The sequence below is a fragment of the Anopheles coluzzii genome, chromosome 2, assembly GCF_943734685.1.
Source record: "Anopheles coluzzii chromosome 2, AcolN3, whole genome shotgun sequence".
NCBI classification, from domain to species: Eukaryota; Metazoa; Arthropoda; class Insecta; order Diptera; family Culicidae; genus Anopheles; species Anopheles coluzzii.
Genome location: NC_064670.1, coordinates 6,191,657 through 6,211,888, shown reverse-complemented (window position 1 = coordinate 6,211,888; position 20,232 = coordinate 6,191,657). Strand labels below are relative to the sequence as shown.

The 20,232-nt window shown below is 48.3% G+C and overlaps 1 protein-coding gene across 2 annotated transcripts; it reads left to right on the top strand.

The window, feature by feature from the left end:
• Nucleotides 1–24: 24 nt before the first annotated feature.
• Nucleotides 25–20,139, top strand: LOC120950041 (non-canonical poly(A) RNA polymerase protein Trf4-1-like). 2 transcript variants are annotated; one of them, XM_040367777.2, is made up of 7 exons: nucleotides 25–649; nucleotides 2,732–5,381; nucleotides 13,952–14,130; nucleotides 14,228–14,674; nucleotides 14,757–14,891; nucleotides 14,990–15,732; nucleotides 15,823–20,139. In XM_040367777.2, the coding sequence occupies exons 2-7, from the start codon at nucleotides 4,570–4,572 to the stop codon at nucleotides 16,627–16,629; spliced, it is 3,123 nt and encodes a 1,040-aa protein (XP_040223711.2). In that variant the 5' UTR covers nucleotides 25–649; nucleotides 2,732–4,569; the 3' UTR covers nucleotides 16,630–20,139. The 2 variants fall into 2 exon arrangements, with proteins under 2 accessions (XP_040223711.2, XP_040223714.2); XM_040367780.2 differs by lacking the exon at nucleotides 25–649 and adding an exon at nucleotides 730–934.
• Nucleotides 20,140–20,232: the final 93 nt, after the last annotated feature.

Here is a 20,232-nt window from a genome sequence, read left to right as displayed (position 1 = left end):
TATGCGCAGCATTAAAACCGGCCACGAGCCCTGCCCTTCAAAACCTGCGCTCCCTTGTCATCCCTGCCCACAGCAACCTTGATCTCGCATTCTGAGGAAAGTGCCCGTCTGCCATGCCATATTTTTTCGCCTTCCATCGGGTCGCATGGTAAAACCATTTCGCAAAGTAGCACCGAATTTGTGATAAAATACCAGCAGGAAAAAACGGGCACCGTGTGCGGTTGGGCTGGCGTGATAAAAGCATACTATCGGCGGCGGTGGCGGCGGCTGTTATTCGGCAGGGCCATCCCCTTTTGTTGGCGTTTCCGGCTGGGCTGGCGTGTGTGAAATAATAGTTCACAGCAGCCTGGTACGGCTGCCAAGCGTGTGTACCCGCGAGAGGAGACTTCAGGAAGGAAAGAGCCGACCCGCTGTGTGTGTGTCAGAAGGCAACACAGAAGAAGAGAAAAGTTCGGTTTTTGGGAACGGGGGATTCGGTGGATTCTTTTTTCTTCTACACCCCACTGTGTGGCCGAATCTTTACCACCTGATATTTCTAACATTAGACAATCAGAGCAGGACTTTATAAGCGGAACGGAGTGCGTGTGAGGGTGTGTGTTAGTGATTTCGCGAAGTGGTGCAAAGAGAGAGGGTGAAGCTGCGGGTGGAGGTGAGAAAATTTTCGCAATTGTATTCCTTTTTTGTCGTTAGTCGATTCTTCTTCATGTGTGTGTGTATGTGTGTGGCTGCAGCAGGGGTGGTGGTGGTGTTCTATCTCCGCGCTGTCCGAGAGATTAGGCGAACATTACACGTCGCGTTGTGCCTTGCGATGTGGAGCTAGCAGAACGGGGAAGAAATTAACACCTACCGCAAGTTGTGCATTACGAAAAGAGTGTACTTTTGCGTGCCGGAGCGGTGCATTTCATTTAGAACAAACCAGGTTTTTGAAAAGAAGGTGTGTGTGTGTGTGTGAAAAAGGCAATGAAGAGGTGCAGCAGCAGCAAACAGTTTGTGGGTGAAAGGAAAGAAGAAGAAGGAGGAAGGAGAAAGGAGTGTGTAGAACGGAACGGAGGCCAAAATCCGGCTGCCAAGTGTCAACGTGAGCGTAATGCAGCTAATACTAGGACGGGTTTTGTTCTCCTCTAATTGTATTTAGCTGTCATTTGGATGTGCAATCTGCTCCCGAAATCTCCGCACGACACACCACGATCGACGACATCGACGTGCGTTTTCGATGCTGTTGCTGGTGTGCGTGCGTGTGTGTGCAAGGGAGATAGCGGAAATTTCCAGGCGATTTGCTGATCTCGCTGCTTGCTGTGCATGAACACGCACACACGCACACCAACACGAGAAGCAGCTCAAGCGCCGTCTAGACACGTACCGAAGTGTTACGGCAAGTGGAACACCGCACTGCCATGGGGTGCAGTCCCTGTGTGTGTAGTGGTGTAGTAGTGGTAGTGTGTGCTATAGAGCGAGCACGTGCCGGGTAGAGGTTGTAGTAGTGTTGGTTTCGGTCTAATTCTGACATGTGGATACAGGGTTTCCCACGATTTATTGGTTGGTTCCCACGATTTATTGGTGCGTTCCCACGATTTTTTGGTCATTTCCCATAATTTTTTGGTAGCAACCCACGATTTATTGGTCGGTTCCCAAATATTATTGGTCGGTTCCCAAATATTATTGGTCGTTTCCCAAATATTATTGGTCGGTATTATATTATATTATATTTGGGAACCGACCAATAATATTTGGGAAACGACCAATAATATTTGGGAACCGACCAATAATATTTGGGAACCGACCAATAAATCGTGGGTTGCTACCAAAAAATTATGGGAAATGACCAAAAAATCGTGGGAACGCACCAATAAATCGTGGGAACCAACCAATAAATCGTGGGAAACCCTGTAAAAATGGTCGAATGTTAGAAAACTTTGTTATGAACAAATTCGATTCGGATTTGACACCATTTTTGATACATTTCAAATCGCAGCAATGTTAAATTAACATTGTTTTCTTGAAATAATATAATATTGAATAAAAAAGGTATGATATTTATCATTTATATACAACTTTATACGTTCGCTCAGATTGCGCGTGTTAAAACTGTACTTTAGCTATGGTTTTGAGCGAATAAACAAGACCACACGATTAGCGTGAAAGGGACGGAGCAATGATGTTGTCAAAAAAGAAATATCTCACCATAAAAAGAACACACATTTCTTTGCACACACAAAAACATCAGCGGGATAACACGTGCGCAAACACTTTTGATAAAGTTTTTACACAGCTCCGTTTACTTTCAATGTTATTCGTGCTTGCATTTTAGAATGTAGACAGGACGGCGGTAAGTTTGTCAGAGGGGAGAAGGTAGTGGGAAACGATGCACAAAATATAGCACCGAAAGGTTTTGGTAGAGAAGGAGCAGCAGCAGCAGCAGCAGCAGTAGTTGGCATTGAGAAAAAGCGTAGAACCTGTTTGTCACGGATCGCTCAGCAACAGAATCGCTCAAGTGTGTACAGCGCCGCATTAACCAACTACTAACCCGACCGAAAATCATGCCGGCAGCAGTTGTTCCCCATATTTGTGCTGCACACAAGCACACACACACACCCCGATACATGAAGAATCTCTTTACCACCGACATTCACTTTTCATGCAACGGGGCGGCGACGGTGCTCGCTGGTCCGTGTGGAGTTCTAGTTCTCTACAATCGTGTCTCATGCTTTGCCATCTTTTCTTTCCTCCTCAGATACCGATACCGCCTAAGCGAGGTAAACTCTGACGTCTGTGGTGCTGACAACGGGGCAACCAGAAGAAAGGGGAAAAGAAGGTGCTCCCCACCCCCCAAGTGCGTAAGAGCCTGCTGATCGCGCGAGGACCGTTTGTGCTAAACGCGCATTCCCCCCGCCCCCGCATTTCCGAAAGGATTTGGTCCGAGGCAAGCGCACCGAGAGTGAGGTGTAGTGTACACACGAAACGACCCTGAAAGCGGTGCACGAGACGACGGTGCAATCATCTTGCGAGTGCATTGCAAGAGAAAGAGATAGAAAGGGAGAGGGAGTGTGGAATCCCTTCGAAAAACACATCACCAACACAAGCACGTCGACAGGCGCGCAACGCAGCAATACAGCGCAGTTACACACACACATATCGTACTGAGCAGCGCGCAGTAAGCCGAAGGCGCCTAGGAAAACCCAACTGACCGACCGGGGGGCGAGCTGCCACCCTTTCCATTGGAGGGTTGTTGGGGCGTACGCGCATACACGCACAACGAACATCAGCAGCGAGCACAGCGGCAGCACCTGTCGCGCGCGCGAGGAAGCAGCGCAACAGAGGGCGGCCGTGGTCGCGTCGTACGCAATCGTACGTACAGCCTTAGTGTGCTGTCGCACCTGCAGGGAGATGGTTCTGTTTCTCCTTTGACGCGCCGTGTCTCGTGGCCCAATCGTAAGAACGATCGAACGTACGGAAAAACGGGGGTAGTAGAGTGCCCTTTAGTGTGTGTGGTAAAGGTTAAACAAAACTGCCAGCCAGACGAATTAAAAAAAAGCGCCCGCAGTAAGAGAGAGATAGAGAGTGACAGACACACTAAAGCTCTCTCTGGCCCAGCCAAAAACCCTTCATCGACCTTGCATTGTCGACCCAGTGAGCACGTGTGTGTGTGTGCAAGAAAGGGAAAAAGTGTGTGAGTGTCTGTGCGCGGGCATAATTAAAGCGTGATCTCGTCCTCTGTTGAGATAGCAAGATCATCATTGAGGCGCGATTCGGGGCTAGCTTACCAACCCCCTCCCAAAACGTTCCCGCCCTTGAATAGTGTAATATAGCGCCTGCAAACACGCACGCACGCACGAAAGCACGTCGTGTGTGTGATATTTTGTGCGCAAAAAGGTGCAGTGAAAGAGTTGGATGCAGTGGAACTTTGCCATCGTTTTGGATGGTTTCTCTTCAAAAGTAGGAAAAGGTTCTACCGTGACGCAAAAGGCGTGTCAAAATCAAATATTCAAAATCATGTGATAAGCGAACATATTTTTTCTCCACCTAATTCGTTTATGTGTCGTGTCGTGGGCAAGTCTCATCACACGTGTGTCGAGCGAGCGAGTGATTCCAAGCAGCATAAGAATAGTGTGTATATCGCGTGCGTTATCCTTCGTTGGTTAACTTAGTGTAAAAACATTACCTTTAATAGTGTACTAGGCAGTAGTAGGGTGCGATCTTCAACCAGATATCCTGTTTGTTTTCTCGGGTGGAGATCGGTTTTACAGTAGTGTTTAAGTAGCGAACTGCAAAGTGGTGTACGTGTGTGATCGTGTGTAGTGCGATTTTAAGCATATAAGCAGCGTAAGTCGTTCTCCACAACGCATCGACGCAAAGTGTCATTTTTTCACGCGTTTGAAAGTGTGTGTGTGTTTGTGTATGTGCACGTGAAAACTGTGTGTGTGTGTGTTTGCCCCACAAAGTCAATGTGTAACCCCGTTTTGGGATAGCGCTCTGGTGTGCGTGTGCGTGTGTAGTACGATAAAGCAAGATCAGTTCACGCGCAAAGTCGCGCAAACGCGAAGCGAAAGTGCACAGCCATTTGCACGCACGATGGACCCTGCTGTGGCTTGGTATCAGGAGGAACAGGACGGTCCGGCAAAGCACACCTGGATGCGCATTTGGGAGAGCAATTCCGATCTGTACGGCCCACTGCACGCCAACTACGGTCCGGGCAGCAATAACGGCCAGGAAGGGCTGAAGGGTCCGGGAGGCGCGCGCGGTGAGCTGAAGCAATTCGACCTGCCGCTGGGCAATACCGGTAACAGTGGGAACAACAACAACAACAACAACGGTGTCGGCAATCACCAGCAACAACCGTCCCCTGTGAACGAAGGCACGGGGAAAACGAACAATAACAACAACAACAACAACGGCTCTAACGCCGGTGCAACTGTCAACAGTGGCAGTAATAACGCCGCACTGTCAAATAGTAGTGTACTGAACGGAAGTAATAGCGGCAGCGCCACCACCACCACCACTACCACCCCGACTAACCCGGGCAACGGCAACGGGGGAAGCAATAATAATAATAATAGTAATTCTAGCAGCAGCTGTAATAACCACGTTAGCAGCAATACTAATAACAATGGTACGACGAACGGCGGAGGCGAGTTGACGACGGGCGGCGGTACCAACGGTTGCACCAAGGCGGGCGGTGGCGGCGGCGGAACCGGAACCGGCGGTGGTCTAGTCAGTAGCAGCGAGAAGAACTACAACCCGGTGCGCAAGAAACTGGGCAGCATGATGACGGAAAATAAGGCCAGCACGTTCAACATGAACAAGCAGCAGCAGCGGCTGACCGGCGTCCACGGTGGATGTCCCTGGCGTCCGCCCAACTTTAAGTACGGTCGAGGCATTATTGGGTGAGTGATGAGGGGTGGGCAGAGCAAGGGGGAAGGGGGGGGGGGGGGCAATAATACATATTACGTTAGCGTGCTTTTATCTTATCTTGGCGCGTTTAGTAGTAGTAGTCGCCCGATCGGAGTCGGAAGGACGGTTCGTGGGCTGATATTTGGTGCGTTTGGGGTTTTTCTTGCTTTAAAAAATTTGCTTTTAAGCTTTTGTTGTCGTTTTAGGCAGCGCTGGAAGCCGTCATCTTACCGAATTCAGTGCGGTTGAAACAAATTTGTTACTTTGAAGATCAGCAAATGTTGGGGTGACGATTTGCAATCGATCGTACCTTTACCACGCCCAAGTAGAGTGATCGTGTATGCAATTGCATACGTGTCAATGATTCCCAAAGAGATGATGCAGAACACAGCACACCAACACCAACACCAACGCCATCTCGCGCGAAACATGGCGAACATGGCGCAACGCGGATACAAAGTGTCGAAAAAAGTTGCGGCGCAGTTTTTCGGACGCTGGCAGGCGAATGATGATTGTTCCTCCACCCCGCGAGCCAAAGGCGCATATTCCAGAACAACTATGGCAAATGGGAAAGAGATAGAGAGCTTAGGAAGGGGGAGGGGAGGCGAGAACGAGCGAACAGAAAAAGGGGCCAAAAAGACAAACAAAAGGAACTCGATGACCTTCGTTCGCGACCATAAGTATCTCGCGGCACTGCGCGAGGAATGGGTGGGTTGTGTTTTTTTTGTTGTTGTTGCCTTTTGCTCCTCTTATATGCCGCGCTAGCATCGGCTCACGAATCTGCTCCGCTCTTCGGGCCTTAGCACGCAATGGTGGTTCACTTTTTTGTTTGTTACACTGTAGTGGCAGAATAAGAAGTATGATACTTTAAGGATGGCTGTTCAATTCCCGATCAGCTGAGTTGCTGTTATCGTTCTCGGCACCGGATGTTTTGATACACTGAGTAACACGGGAAGTGGTTTTTTGGTTAGCGTAAAAGTGTGGGCATCGAAAAACAACGCAATTAAGTGTCAGTCTGTAAACGACCGCCACCAATCGGTGATAAACGATTATCGGCAAAACAGTGTGCAAAACAGAATCGGAAAACAAGAGGGGCCGGAGAGTAATGATGACGCAGTAAGGAAAGTCGGAAAGGATGTGTGATGATTTGCACTTCTTCCCCAGGTGGCTGGAAAGGACTGGAACGCAGGTCCGCCGAACCCTCCGGACCGTGAACGCGCGCACTCGATAAGCGCAAGCGAACGTTCAAATGACAAGCGTCCAGTTTGTGCGCACTTCCCGTTTTCGGAGGTTCACGATCGAAAACTCTGTGCGTGTGTGTGTGTGTGGTGTTGTGTGCGTTTTACAACTCGCTGGCCCACGATAAGAGACACACACCTGATTGTTATTATACAATTTTGCCCGCTGTGGTGTAATGGCCGGCGCCGTGTGTGTGTGTGTGTGTGTGAGTAGGAAATTTGGCGTAATGCTTTTACCAGCCCATTGCGTTTCGTCTACTACTGCTATATCTACTACCACCTTCCGCCGTGTGTGTCTTGATAACACGGGCGAGGCTATCTCTGCTGCTGCATGTGACACTGAATGTACGATTGTCATCAATGGGTGGGAGAGTGGGTAGTGTGTTCAAATTGTGGTCGAAAGCATCTCCGCAAGGCGCAGTATCAGCTGAAACTGTTGTCTTGCATCGCTTCTTTTTTATGCAGTTGTATCAACATCGCTTGAGTAAATGGAAGACACAGAGGGTGTCGTTTCTTAGTAGCTTGTTGTAGCTTGAGGCCTATTGGTTGGGGAAAGGATTCAGCTTTAGATACGGAATTGTTAATTTTGATATTTAGAGTCGTGTTTGGGAACGATTTTAAGCACAAAGTCAACACAATAAGGCCCTGTGTATAATTTGTACTGGTGACGTATGACACTACAAGATCGATCCCAACGATTACTACCCCCAAAAAAACATGCAGATTATAATTGCACGTCAGTATCGCCCTCACTCAATCACACGCCATCCATTTCCTGAAGTTCAACCCGCTCAAGGCTCCTGCGCCTTGCACTGTTGTCCGCAAATGTCATCTAGATGTATATAGTTTGATTTTTTCGTTTTCCAATATTAAGCTCTGCTGCCGCTCGATGGCGCACGGAAGAAAAAGGAAACACGCACACACACACGCGACACGGACCGGCGAGTTTCATTCAATCCGTGCCGTAAATTCCCCTGTTGCTACCCCAATCTTCTTGGCGTTGTCGTTGACTGACTGGTTTGTCTCGTGCTGCTGCTGCTGCTGCTGCTACCATCCGCATACCGCAAAGCGCGCAAGAAGAGGTCAGGGAAGAAAAATATGTAAAAGATTACCAACCGAACAACCACCCCCCGGGGTCCCCCGCGTATCACCCAACACCTCACTGCGCACGCGGATTATTTTGCGCGATTCTATAATCAGCCGGGGAAGAACGCGGTCGGTCGGTTGGTTGGTTGGTCGTGGTGTACGTTCGCTCTGTTTGGCGATTTACAACCTGTTCGCTGTTCATTACTGACGATGCGCGGCCGTGGCCACTGGCTATAGAGAAAGAGTATAATGTGTGTATGTGACCCGGTAACGCTCTCTGCTCCTTTGCTCTAGTTTCACTCTTTTCTTTGCCTGATGGGTGCGCAAACGTTGTTACGCGCGGTCGGTTTGCTGGCGGCAGACGACACACCACGGTATCGCTGTCGATTATGCACAAGAGTGGGTCGGTGGGTGGGTGTATGTTTTCGTCCATCATTTTAGCACCTTCCGTCCGTTTGGTGGCGTTGCGCTTCCGGGCCCGGTTGTACACTGTTACTGCCCCCTACCTTTCCCCCTTTTTTCCCTACACGGGATGTGATGCTTAGTTGACAATCAGGCAGCGGGACCGTCCGGACCAAACCCCCTTCACCAAAGCACACACCTTAGATATGGGTCTGAGATAGCAGCAGCAGCAGCAGCATACGTTACAGTGTACGAACGGTTTCGAAATTCGAGCAAAGCAGCGCCCATTCGTGTGTGCACTCTTATCATTAGCATGTGGTAGCTAATGCTGACCTTATAGTTTACCTTACCTCTCTGTAGTTTGCTGCTACCCTATTACACACGAGCTTCCCTCTGACGTAGTAGAGTGAGTAGCGCAGGGAGAGAAAAATCGAAACACAAATATGTGGTACTGCTTTACGCTGGGGCAACAAGCAAGAGAAGCCGATAAGATTGCTGTAAAACTGATTTTGAAACATACTGAAAGGCGGATCCCCTCCCCCCTGATGTTGGAACCTGGAGTGGCTGTTGTTTTGCCAATGTCATCAAAAAGTTATCAACGCTCTGGCAGAACAGTTTTTCAACCCCCCCGACTTTTCGTTGCCTTTCGTGTATTGGCTTCCATTAAAAGTGGTGGGTACGAGCGATAAGTTCATATTTAAAAACCTGTACACCGTGCGATGGCCTTTCCTTTCCCTTCGGTGACGTGCAATGATGGGGCGGGGTGGCCAATCACACACACACACACACACGCGCGCGCGCGTCAAGCGAGAGCCAGTTAGCAAGTCAAGGATGTCGACTCGGACTGCAGAAGAAATCGGGTCCGGTGACCCTCAGCTGTCGCGGATGTCGCTTTTATTAGGGAGTTGGTCTCGAACAGGTCAGATAATCAGTCAGGCAAATATCGTCGTTGTCGAACGCGCATTATCGCAGGATATCGGCAAAACTTCATGGTCATTTTCATATAGCGCACTACTGCCTGTTCCTGTTCCTGCGCTTGCCTTTTATAAAATAGAAGAATAAAACATGGAACAGCCATCAGACAAAATGAATGTCGGATGTAACAGAAAGAGACACGGTTAGACATTTAAACTGCCCATGTTAGCTCCCTGTCTTTCTCTCCCTCTCTCAGTGTTGGTGTTGAAGATGATGCTACAAAAGAAGGAGCAAAGAATTAACGCATAATCTGTGTTGACCTATTTTCTTCCACCCTGGTGTGTAAAAAAAAACATATGCGGGTCGAGTGCCTGCCACTATGTCGAGCGTGTTCTTCTCACTTGTACGCACTGAACGGTCGATAACTGAAACCGATAGCAAACTGGCAAGCAAAGGAACGTACCAAAAATCACAATTAACTCGACAAGTTACACCTGACAGGCGGACGTACAAGGAACAGGGGTTTAGCACACACCACCTTTAGGGAGAATTAATTACACATTTAACTCCGGACGACATGTTTTAAATATTGTTTTTAAAACATCAACACGTTCTCAAATAGCTACTCGAACCCGAGCAAGTGAGTGTGTGTTGGCTTACACTTGAAAAACGCATGTACCGACCCGTGCCCGTAGTAATAGCCAGCACGTTTGCGTGTCTATTGAGAAGCAACAAAAACCAAACAAAAAAAACCGTTCACCGTGCTCTTGACAGTTCCGCCCGTCCTTGTCATGCTGATGAACCGGAAACGATACGGCCTACTGCTACTACTACTACTACTACTACTACTACATCGCTGTGCGAAAGTGTCGGCCACAGAGACGTCTCACGGTAGCGGAGGCGAGGGAAGAGGCTTCCGGATGACAATGTGACGTCACGTGGTGTAGTATTGTTGCTAGAATGGTCGGCGGCGGGCTCGGTTGCTGTAATCATGAATGGAGAATGAACCCCGTTGTGTTATGAATGATTGTGTGGTGCCCTTTTTTTTGCTGGGCGTTAAAAGCTCTTCAACGATTTGAAACGATAGTAAAGTACGGAGTGTTTGTTTGTTTGTTTGTTTACGTACTACATCCACATGCAATAATGCATTCAAGCAATCGAGATTAATTTATCTGTTTTAAATGCAGCATTGTCCCGTTTGTTGCTGGTGATGCGCGAAAGGTGTCGTCCCCCGGTGCGACGGATGCAGATGATTGATCTCATCCTCCGATCGTAGCGGACGATCTCCCTGAACCTCTCTGAATATTAACACCACCAAAATAAGAAGAAAAAGAAGCAAAAAAAACTTCCCATCGATGATTGTCGATGTAATTTGCAATTGTTGTAGCAAGCCCCAGTGCGTGAGAACCTGCAAACCTGCGGCGTGTGTAGTTATTTTCTGCAAAGTAAATAGAAGTGCTGTCGTATTGGATCATTGGCCCCAAACAAACGCCTCTTCCTTGCGTCAATGATGACGGTGAAAATAATAATGCACCTTAGCAGGCTACGATTGCAACAGATGGTTGTGTGTGTGTGGTGGGTTGTTTTAAAAAGCGAACACCCAACCAGGAGGGCTCCCAAATCCAAGCAAGCGTCCGTGCGGACGGCGAATTTACGTCAAAGGGAAGCCTTGTTGTGGTTCAGGCAAGTGCAGACGTAAGAACAACCAACCAACTAATCAACCACCATCCTACTCCTGCTCAAGGGGTTGGAAATGTGTGCGGAATGTACGAGAGCTACTGGAGCCATCCGTCCGTCCGTCCAGGGCCCCAGGAATGGGTTGGAGGTTGCTGGGAAGCTAGCCCAGACATACATTCGTGTGTCTGTGTACTTTGTTTATCCAGTTGTTGTTTGTTCGCGCACTGCATAGTGTTGGATGTGTGTGTTTGTGTGCGCTGTTTTTACTTGTATTTCACCTTTTTGCTCAAACAGTGTTGTTGTTGTTGTTGTTTGTCCAAAGATCGGCACGATGCTGTGACGCGAGTGTGGCCGTCATGTAGAATGGCAAATGATCGTCATGATCTTGTTAGTGGAGCGGGAGCGTTATGGGTATTCTATGCTCGCGTTTCGTGCACGCATTATTCACGCGTAACCGGAAGTGTGGAGCTTGTGCGCTTGTGCTGTCTGTGTGTGTGTGTGTGTGTATGAGTGTTTTATCAGTTGTTGGAAAACAACACGATTTTGGTTTGCTCTGTATGTGCTCTTCCTTATTTGTCAGAAGGTGTACAATTCATTCCGTTTCGTTTGCAGGTTCTAATTGCCCGTTCTAGAATTAATTTGTTTGCCATCCTGTGCCAGCAAAAAGTGTACGTTGTACGGCGGGGGGTGGGTGTAACACAGTTGTACAAGTAAAACAACCCAGACGAGAGATGATGCACACAGTTACTGTTACGTCTCGGATGGGTTTCATCGAACTTTAGCTCTCGTCAATTCCCAAGCTGATAATTTTTTTGTTTTAATTTTTAGGGAGATCTCCCGAAGAAACGTACGAACGGAGATGGCTTCAACGTCGCCTCATGCTTGTCGATTGTGCGGGTTCTTTCCTCGCTTCGAAAATGAAAGCCACACAACTGCCACAAACTTACTGAGCATGAGTTAATTGGGCAACAAAAGGGTTGAAAAAAGGGTGGTTTACACCTAATTGTAGCCCGGGCGAGGAGATATCATTGTGAATCCAAACGAGAAACGCACCTCAAAGCGCGCGTGCTGCAAGGTGCCGGAAAAGGGCAGCAAAGCATGCGCGCAGACTAACAGAGTGGGGTGGTAGAGGTGGAGATGGCCGGGAGCCCCATTCACCATCGCGCACATAATTCGTCCAATTCGGTCGGCTAGTTAATGCGCCTGACGATCGCACCCTTTCACCATGTGCTCTGCCGCCGCGCATGTTTCGTGCGTGTCGCGTTGCGCTGTGTTATTGTGCTCTGGCTGGAGTCCGGCCGGAAACGCATCGCCGGTGCAGCCAGTTATGCAGTTGCGCGGTACCGTCGTCTCTAATCACTGAAGCGTTCGCTACTTTATTTTATAATACGTCTGTGTCTGTGTGTGTGTGTGTGCTTAAGAGGGTTCACAGCGCTCAACCATTATCACACCCTGTTGGTGTTGTGCGCTTAAGGTGCAGCGCCGTAACTTATTAACTTAGTTTTCTACAGCCAAAATACCAATTTTATTATATCGCTAGTGTGGCGATGTGTGTGTGTGTGGCACATCGGGGAAGAGAAAGGAAGAGAAACGATCACGTTCGGAAGACGCTTACCGTAAATGGTTTTTCGTTTTTTGGGTGTGAGGGCCCAGTTGCGCTTTCTCCATTGCGAAGGTGGTGTTTCGAGGGAAGGGAGTGGTATATAATGAATTGTGTAAAGAAAACAAAAAAGATCGTTTCAGCTGTATTTCATTAACACGAATCTTTCCACGAAATAGGATCGAGAAGGGGATCAAATGGATGGCGATCAAGTTGATGTGCGCGCTTTTGCCTTATTATGGGTGGATTGTAAACAGTGGTAACAATCAATCGAGAAGAGTAAAATTGGAAAATTAAAAACCCTCTTCCCCCCAAAACAACCAAATGGAAAGGAAATGAATGCAGCCGAACACAGTGCCGCACAGCCGAAGAAAAAAGATGAAAAAACAACGCAAACAACAGAACCGAAGACGATATCCATTTCCTTCGATTAAAAGATTCATTACTATACGCGGGAGCGCGTGATTGGGGATTGGATTGGACCTGTAGCAATCGCATTTGAAACGATCTAATGAAACGAAATCTCTTGCCTCTCCTCCATCCATCGCTTCCCTCCGTTCATTCGTACGGTGGGTTGCTTGGGCATTCGGGCAAGATTACGCGCTGCTATCATTGATCCGCAAATTCCGTGCACGATTAATTATTGCAACAGGTGGTCGGTACGCAGACACACAAACACTCTCTCGATCACTGTCGAGGTCGTATGGTACTAGAGGGTTTGCGTTTTGGAAAGTTCGCAAATTTCGTTGATAAAGCGTGTAAGGAAACAGGGTTGTTATCGTTATCAATCTCTCACCCCTTTGTACAATTAATTCGTTATTATTCCAGTCGATAGGCGAAATTGCTTTGAGATAAAGATATTAAAGTTTTCAAGCCATTTTAAAAGTATAAAGCTTTAACCATTAGTTTGGGCTGGATGAGTTGGACTTAATATGCTAATCTCAACTTTCATAATAAATATTGCAAAATGATGATGATCACATGATAATCGAACTGCGCTTCTTGCCAGGGCCAAATTGAGATGATTTTCTCTCTGCTTTTCCCCTCCGTTTTGGAACGTTGTAGGAATCACTCGCTGTGGTGAATTTTTCCATTTTCCAAGCATTGAACAGGTGGCCAAACACAGGCACAGCAACAAGAAAAGAAATTAAAAAGTCCATAACCATACGCCAAGGATGCGCGCGGGGAATTTGGTGTTGGCCATTTGTTTATGAATCATCCGGTGTTAAATAACGATCCCCCCCCCCCCCCCCCCCCAACCCACCGCTACCCAAATCCCACGTGTTTGTGGGTCCACAACAGTACGGTATTACAATAATGGGAAGAAGCAGACATTTTCTTTGCACACGCCGTGTGCTCCGGCTATGCGAAAGACGAGCTGCTTCCCCACATGTGTGTGTGTGTGTGGACAGAGCACAATGCGGTCATCATCATCCGGTCGTTTATCAACAAGTGGGTGTATATGTGTGTGACCTCGAGACGTAAGCAGAGAAGAGTTTGGAATTTTCTTTTCAAGGCCGTCCGATGAGATTGCGCAGATGTGTGACATAACGCTTGAATGCGGTTTTCTTTGTACGAATTCTTACTATTTAATACGATCGTATGTTACTAAAAGTGTTGTGTCTCTTCCTTTACCAACTCACAGACTGCACCAGGAGATAGAGCAATTCTATGCGCACATGATCGCCACTCCAACCGAGCACGCGCTGCGCGTCATGGTGGTCAGCCGGATAGAGAAGATCGTGCAGAATCTCTGGCCATCGGCAAGGGTGGAAATGTTCGGTTCGTTCCGTACCGGGCTGTACCTACCAACCAGCGATATCGGTAAGTACCGTCCACGCATCAATTGTGGTGGCAGACTGAAAAAATGGCATATTCAACCGGCGCTTCTCTCTCTCGCTCTCTCTCTCCCGTCCTCCAGATTTGGTTGTGATCGGGCAATGGACGATGCTGCCGCTGCGAACGCTCGAGATGGAGCTGATCAGCCAGGGCATTGCGGAGCCGAACTCGGTCCGCGTGCTCGACAAGGCGTCGGTGCCGATCGTGAAGCTGACGGACCGGCAGACGCAGGTCAAGGTGGACATTTCCTTCAACATGGAGTCGGGCGTCCAGTCGGCCAAGCTGATCAAGGGCTTCAAGCGCGAGTATCCGGTGCTGGAGAAGCTGGTGCTGGTGCTGAAGCAGTTTCTGCTGCAGCGCGACCTGAACGAGGTGTTTACCGGTGGCATTTCCTCCTACTCGCTGATACTGATGTGCATTAGCTTCCTGCAGCAGCACCACCAAAAGCCAAACGCCTGCTCCAATCTGGGCGTGCTGCTGATCGAGTTCTTCGAGCTGTACGGTCGCAAGTTTAACTACATGAAGATTGGTAAGTGATGGGAAACGGCCCCGGGATTGTAGATTGGCAGAGTGTGGTGCTAATGGGGACGGTCTTTTTCTTCGCTTTGCAGGCATTAGTGTAAAATCGGGACGATACATACCGAAGGAAGAGCTGCAGCGGGAGATGATTGACGGGCATCGGCCAAGCTTGCTGTGCATAGAGGATCCGCTAACACCGGGCAATGATATTGGACGTTCTTCCTATGGTAGGCTTCCCGGGGGCTGTCCAATGACCTTATTCTTTTTTTCGATTTTTTTTGTCCAATTGTTATTAATATCCATTTGTTCCATGTTTTCTGTGCAGGTGCGTTACACGTGAAGCAAGCGTTCGAGTACGCTTACATCGTGCTGGTCCAAGCGGTGCTACCGCTGGACAAGAATCTGAACGACTGCAACCGCCAAAGCATACTGGGGCGAATAATCCGCGTGACGGACGAAGTGATCGAGTACCGCAAGTGGATAAAGGATACGTTCGAGGACAAGCTGATCCGGCAGCCGAGCTTACAACAGCCGCTTACCACAACGACGGTACTGCTGAGCGACCATTACCTTCCACTTCAGCAGCAGCAGCAGCAGCAGCAGCAGCAGGCACGTCACTTACCTCAGCAACAGGCCATCCATCACATCCACCAGCAGCAGTACCCGCGGCAGGTGATTCACAGGCGGCCCAGTACGTCGAGCGTGGAGCTGTCGGAAGAAAGCATGGATAGCGACGGGGGCGGCGCTAGTGGGGATTTCCACTGTCTCCCGTCGGCGACCGGCCGTGATATCTCGCCGTCAGCGTCGGCAGCCGGCCTCACGACCCGTTCGCCACCGATCGAGCTGCACGAGCTGCAGCAGCAGCAGCAGCAGAACGGAGGCCCCACGGCTACGATCATGATGATATCGACGGCGGGCCCGCACCATCCGCACGATCTGCTAATAGAGGAGAACAATATGCTAAACATGACGCACCATCAGCATCAGCACCAGCAGCAGCAGCAGCAGCAACTGTCGGCGGACCCAAACGGTATCGTCGATGCGCCACAGGTGATCAGCTACAACAACGTAAGTAACAAGCGGCCGGCCACGCGCAATACGATAATAAAGCATTTGCGCAAAGATGCACGATCCCAATGTTGTTTTACCTCTCGGTAGATGAACAATCGGCGCATCGTACCGTCACCGAATCAGCAACAACAGCAACAGCACCATCACCACCATCTGCAGCAGCAGCAGCAGATTGTTAGCAAGAACACCCTGTACAGTCGCAACAGCTCGGAGCGCATGCTTCCGAGCGGTGCGACCGGTAACACCAGCACCAATAGTGCGTACAGCATGCAGTCACATCAGCAGCAGCAGCACCACCAGCCGTCCGCGGTCAGTAACAGCAACGGGCTGGTGCGTCACAATAGCAAAAGCCGCCGGTTGATCACCACCACCGGCGGCATGCTGAAAATGCCACCCAGCAGCAACTCGTCCCCCTCGTCCTATCCTTCCCCCGACGTTGTAGTAGTAAGCGGTCTTGCGAGCAATAACAGTAGCAGTAGCAACCTAGTCGCCGCCGGGATGGTTATAAATGATGAAAACAATCTGCACTACCACCGATCGGCAAGCCCGAAAGCGACCGTCGCTGGCGGGCTACCGCTGCTACCATCGAATGCGCTCGCGGGCAATAACGGGGTCATCATGACGGGCGTCGGTGGTAGTGCCGGTGGCGCTGGTAGCACCATCAGCAGCAACACCAACTCCTCTAGCAGTAGCGGCAAAAAGTCCTCCCACAGTGGTACAAACTCCTCGAAGCGCAAGAAGACCGTCTCGCCCGGGGAGAAGAAGGACCGTGGCGGCCCAATGGCGGCGGGAGGACCACCGTCAGCGACGGCCATTAGCTACAGCTTGACGATGGCCGGTGCGGCCGGCAGTGTGTCCAACGGTCCGGTACCGGCCAGCCTGGACAGCCGATGATAGCCATCCGTGGTAGGGGGGTACCTGCAAAGGTTCCGCTACTATCACTATTAATCAGTTGTGTGTTGGGTGCGCAGCGTTCCCTCCATCCCTCCACTTAGGCGCCTTCCAATTTTAGTGTGAACCGAGAGAGAGAGAGCGAGAGAGACAGTCAGAAGAGGAGCGAATGTTCATTGCTGCCACGCTAGGCACGGCAGCAGAACGCGATATGCAAGAATGTGATGCGCGAGGGATTAAATAGTGTAGTTATATCGAAAGGGTAGGGAAACAGTGAAAAAAGGAGCAAAAGCAGCGAGAAGCGCGTGTCGGGGTGTGTTGTCCGATGGCCTTCGGCAGGTCATTGTATCTACTACGACGGCGCGATGCCTGGACAAGAGAGATTAGCAGCGCAACTCTTTACATTCACTCACACCACTAGCCAAGCTACATTACTTATTTTTAATCGTATATATTATTACTGATGTTATTCTGGCTGCCATTGCGACGGATAGTTGCCGCTGGTTTGCTAGTGCTGCCGATCTTCCCGTGTTGTTGTGCTGCTGGTCCGTGTGTTGTGCGCCGATCACTTTGACCGTTGGATTTCAATTTTTACGCATGATTGATGTTTACGAGCCTCCTCTCCTCCCGTCATCCAATCGCCCGTATCCCCGGCCGTTCGATGATTTTAACTGGCCGTATTTCAATCAACGCTTCACGTTCACTTTGTGTTTTGTGTTGGAAGTGGTGTACTTTTTGCTTGCTTTACCTCACGCAAAGTTGTTCTATTTCTGTGTACAGCGACGTGGAATGATTCTTCTATCGGGCATTTGAGCCTTAACCAACCGTAACAATTATGTTCCGTATTGCGCGTATTGAGGTCAGGCTTAGAGTCCTCGCATGTTTAAATTTACATGTGCAACGTGTTTGCGAGCAACATCCGGCAGAGATACAGCTACACTAACCTAGGCATAAGTAGTAGAACCGAGAACCGGCATAAAACTCGAACACAAAACCACGTTCTTGTAGGCGTAAGTAAGGCGTAAAAATACAGTGAAATCATGCAATTAGTGCTTACTGTAGGACTATATAATGAGCAAAGATTTTTGGAACTGTTTTGTTTTGTCCCTATTATTGTTCGATGATGATGATGATGATGATAAGCTCTAGCGTTGCCAGACGTTGTGATCCCACAATCCAATCTTACAAAGTTTTGTATATGCTTGTGTGTGTGTGTGTGTGTTTGCGTGTGCATGAGAACTACGTTTTCTATCGATTGTCTCTGACTGTTACTGTTACGGATCGTTGTAGGTAGAAAGGTATATCTTTCGAGTAGCGCAAACGTACAGAATCACGCGTAAAATGAACCTTACGGAAAAAAGGGCAACGGAAGCCTGTATGGCGGAAGGTTTTCTTTTATTTGGTTAAACGTTACGTTGATAAATCATTTGCCACCATAATGCCGTGAACGATGGGGTACGCGTCGTTAGTGGTCGAATCGAGGGCAGCAGCAGTTTGTAAAGTTTTGCTATTTGATTTTGCGAGTGTTGTATGTAAATATGAGATATATTCCACGGCGTGTGGACGGTGCATAAGGTGCTTGGCCAGAGTAATATTTAGGCTCTTGCATATTCGGCTACCACAACCACTACTAGTTGCGTGCAAGTACTATTGCTTCTATTACTACTACTACTACTACTACCACTACTACTAGCGCGCCTAGGACAAGGATCAACTACTGTAGAAGCGCTACTATCGCTAATAATCCTACCGATGTGCTTCTGAAGCAAACCTATATCGCTTTATATCATCGACTCCCCCCCCCCTCCCCTCCTCCCGGCCTATGTAGAGGAGATAAACCAAAACCCCCTGAGTTTAATCCTTCACCGTGCGCTGTGGAACGTGTTCCGATACGGCCCCGTGAAGCTTGAAACTGTATGTTTATTTTCACTCACTAAAAAACAACATCATTCAACTATCTTCACCTGCAAGAGCTGTTGATCTGTACATATACATATAGAATTATTCGGAAATTGTTTTCATGCATCGTTGTTTGAGATTGTTTAGCCTTCTGTTCGGCGGCTCCTGCTTTGCGTTCAGGGTGTGTCGGTATGTGTGTTTGTGCGTGTCCTCCGTGTTCTACTATGCATTGCTGATAATAATCGAAACTGGGAAGCAGAAGGCAGTCGAGAGAGAGAGAGAGAGAGCTACATTGTTACAACATACACTGGATGCATTCAATCAAACTCTCTCACCAAGAATGATCATTCTCAATTACAAACCCACTCACACACCACAACAGAAGAAAAGAAGCGAAACAAACACTCCATCTCTTCTGCCTATCCTTTTAGTAGTAGTGCGTAAATTTTAGCATTGATACGAAGGAGGGAAGGATAAGAGAGAGAGAGATAGAATAATAATAGAATCATCAAACCACGCGTTCCAATATCAACAAGATTGCAATCAAAACATATACGTAACAGTGAACCTCTCTCACACGTGATCACCGTGAGCATGCTGAACGATCATCAAACTGCCACTTGTTGTCGTCGGTGTGTGTGTGTGTGTAAGGGTTTGTTGTTGCTACTTGAACGAACTTGAAAGCAAAAGAGGGGGGTGTGTTTCAATCTCCTGGCAAAAGCATTTACAATACTTATAGAAATCACAAATATGTTCGCAATGAATGAAAATCATAGGCTAGGAAAGGGAACTGGAAATGCTGTTTTTTATACGCGCGTGGAGCAACACGTGTTAGTGTGGTAGAAAAGGCAATAAAAGTTCCATCATCCTTTAGGTTTACACAAAACACACAGACAACACAACTCGTACAGGCACGCGTGCGTTATGGTTTAGTGTAGTTATCATAATGATCAAAGGAAGAAAAACGAAAAAAAAAAAAACGATCATACGCGTACCCAAGATATAGTGCTCAGAGAAACGGCAAAAGGTGATCATGGTGCGGTTGTGTGCGGAAACAACCCCCCATCCCAAATAGCGCAGTGATTATGAGTAGGAAGAGTAGTAGTGTTTAGGATGGAATGATATCCATCGTTCCTCGCAAAATGCCCGGTTTTCTTTCCCCCCTTTTGTAGCTGCCGAGTAAGCAAGCAGCCTGTGTTGCCAATGCGAAGAATGATCATCCCGTTTCGTTATGAACGTTTTTAGCAACAGTTCGGTCGTAATCCTCCGCCAGCTCCGTTTCATAGCTAGTAACAGATTGTAGACACATAAAGGATCCCCAAAAAAAAAAAAACAGCACCACCACCACCACTACTAAGCAAGAGTGCACAAGATCGATCGACGCGGCCATTCGCTCCCAATCCCGATATAAGACCCAAGAAGACATCAAATAAAAATCGTAAATCTGTAGCGTGTGCAGTGAGCAATACTAAGGGGCGCAAGCGAAAACGACAAACACAACAACAAACAACAGTTAAAAAAACCCAGTCATTTTGAGTACAAAGATGCACCATAATTTATGTGTAAAGTAAAAATACCTTTAGATACATACCGTAAGGCAAAACGTGTACATATGAGAATGAGGACAGGAATGCGATGAAAATAAAAATAAAAAAAAACCAACGACGATTACAAAAAAAAAAATCCCGTTATGGCACTAAAATGCCA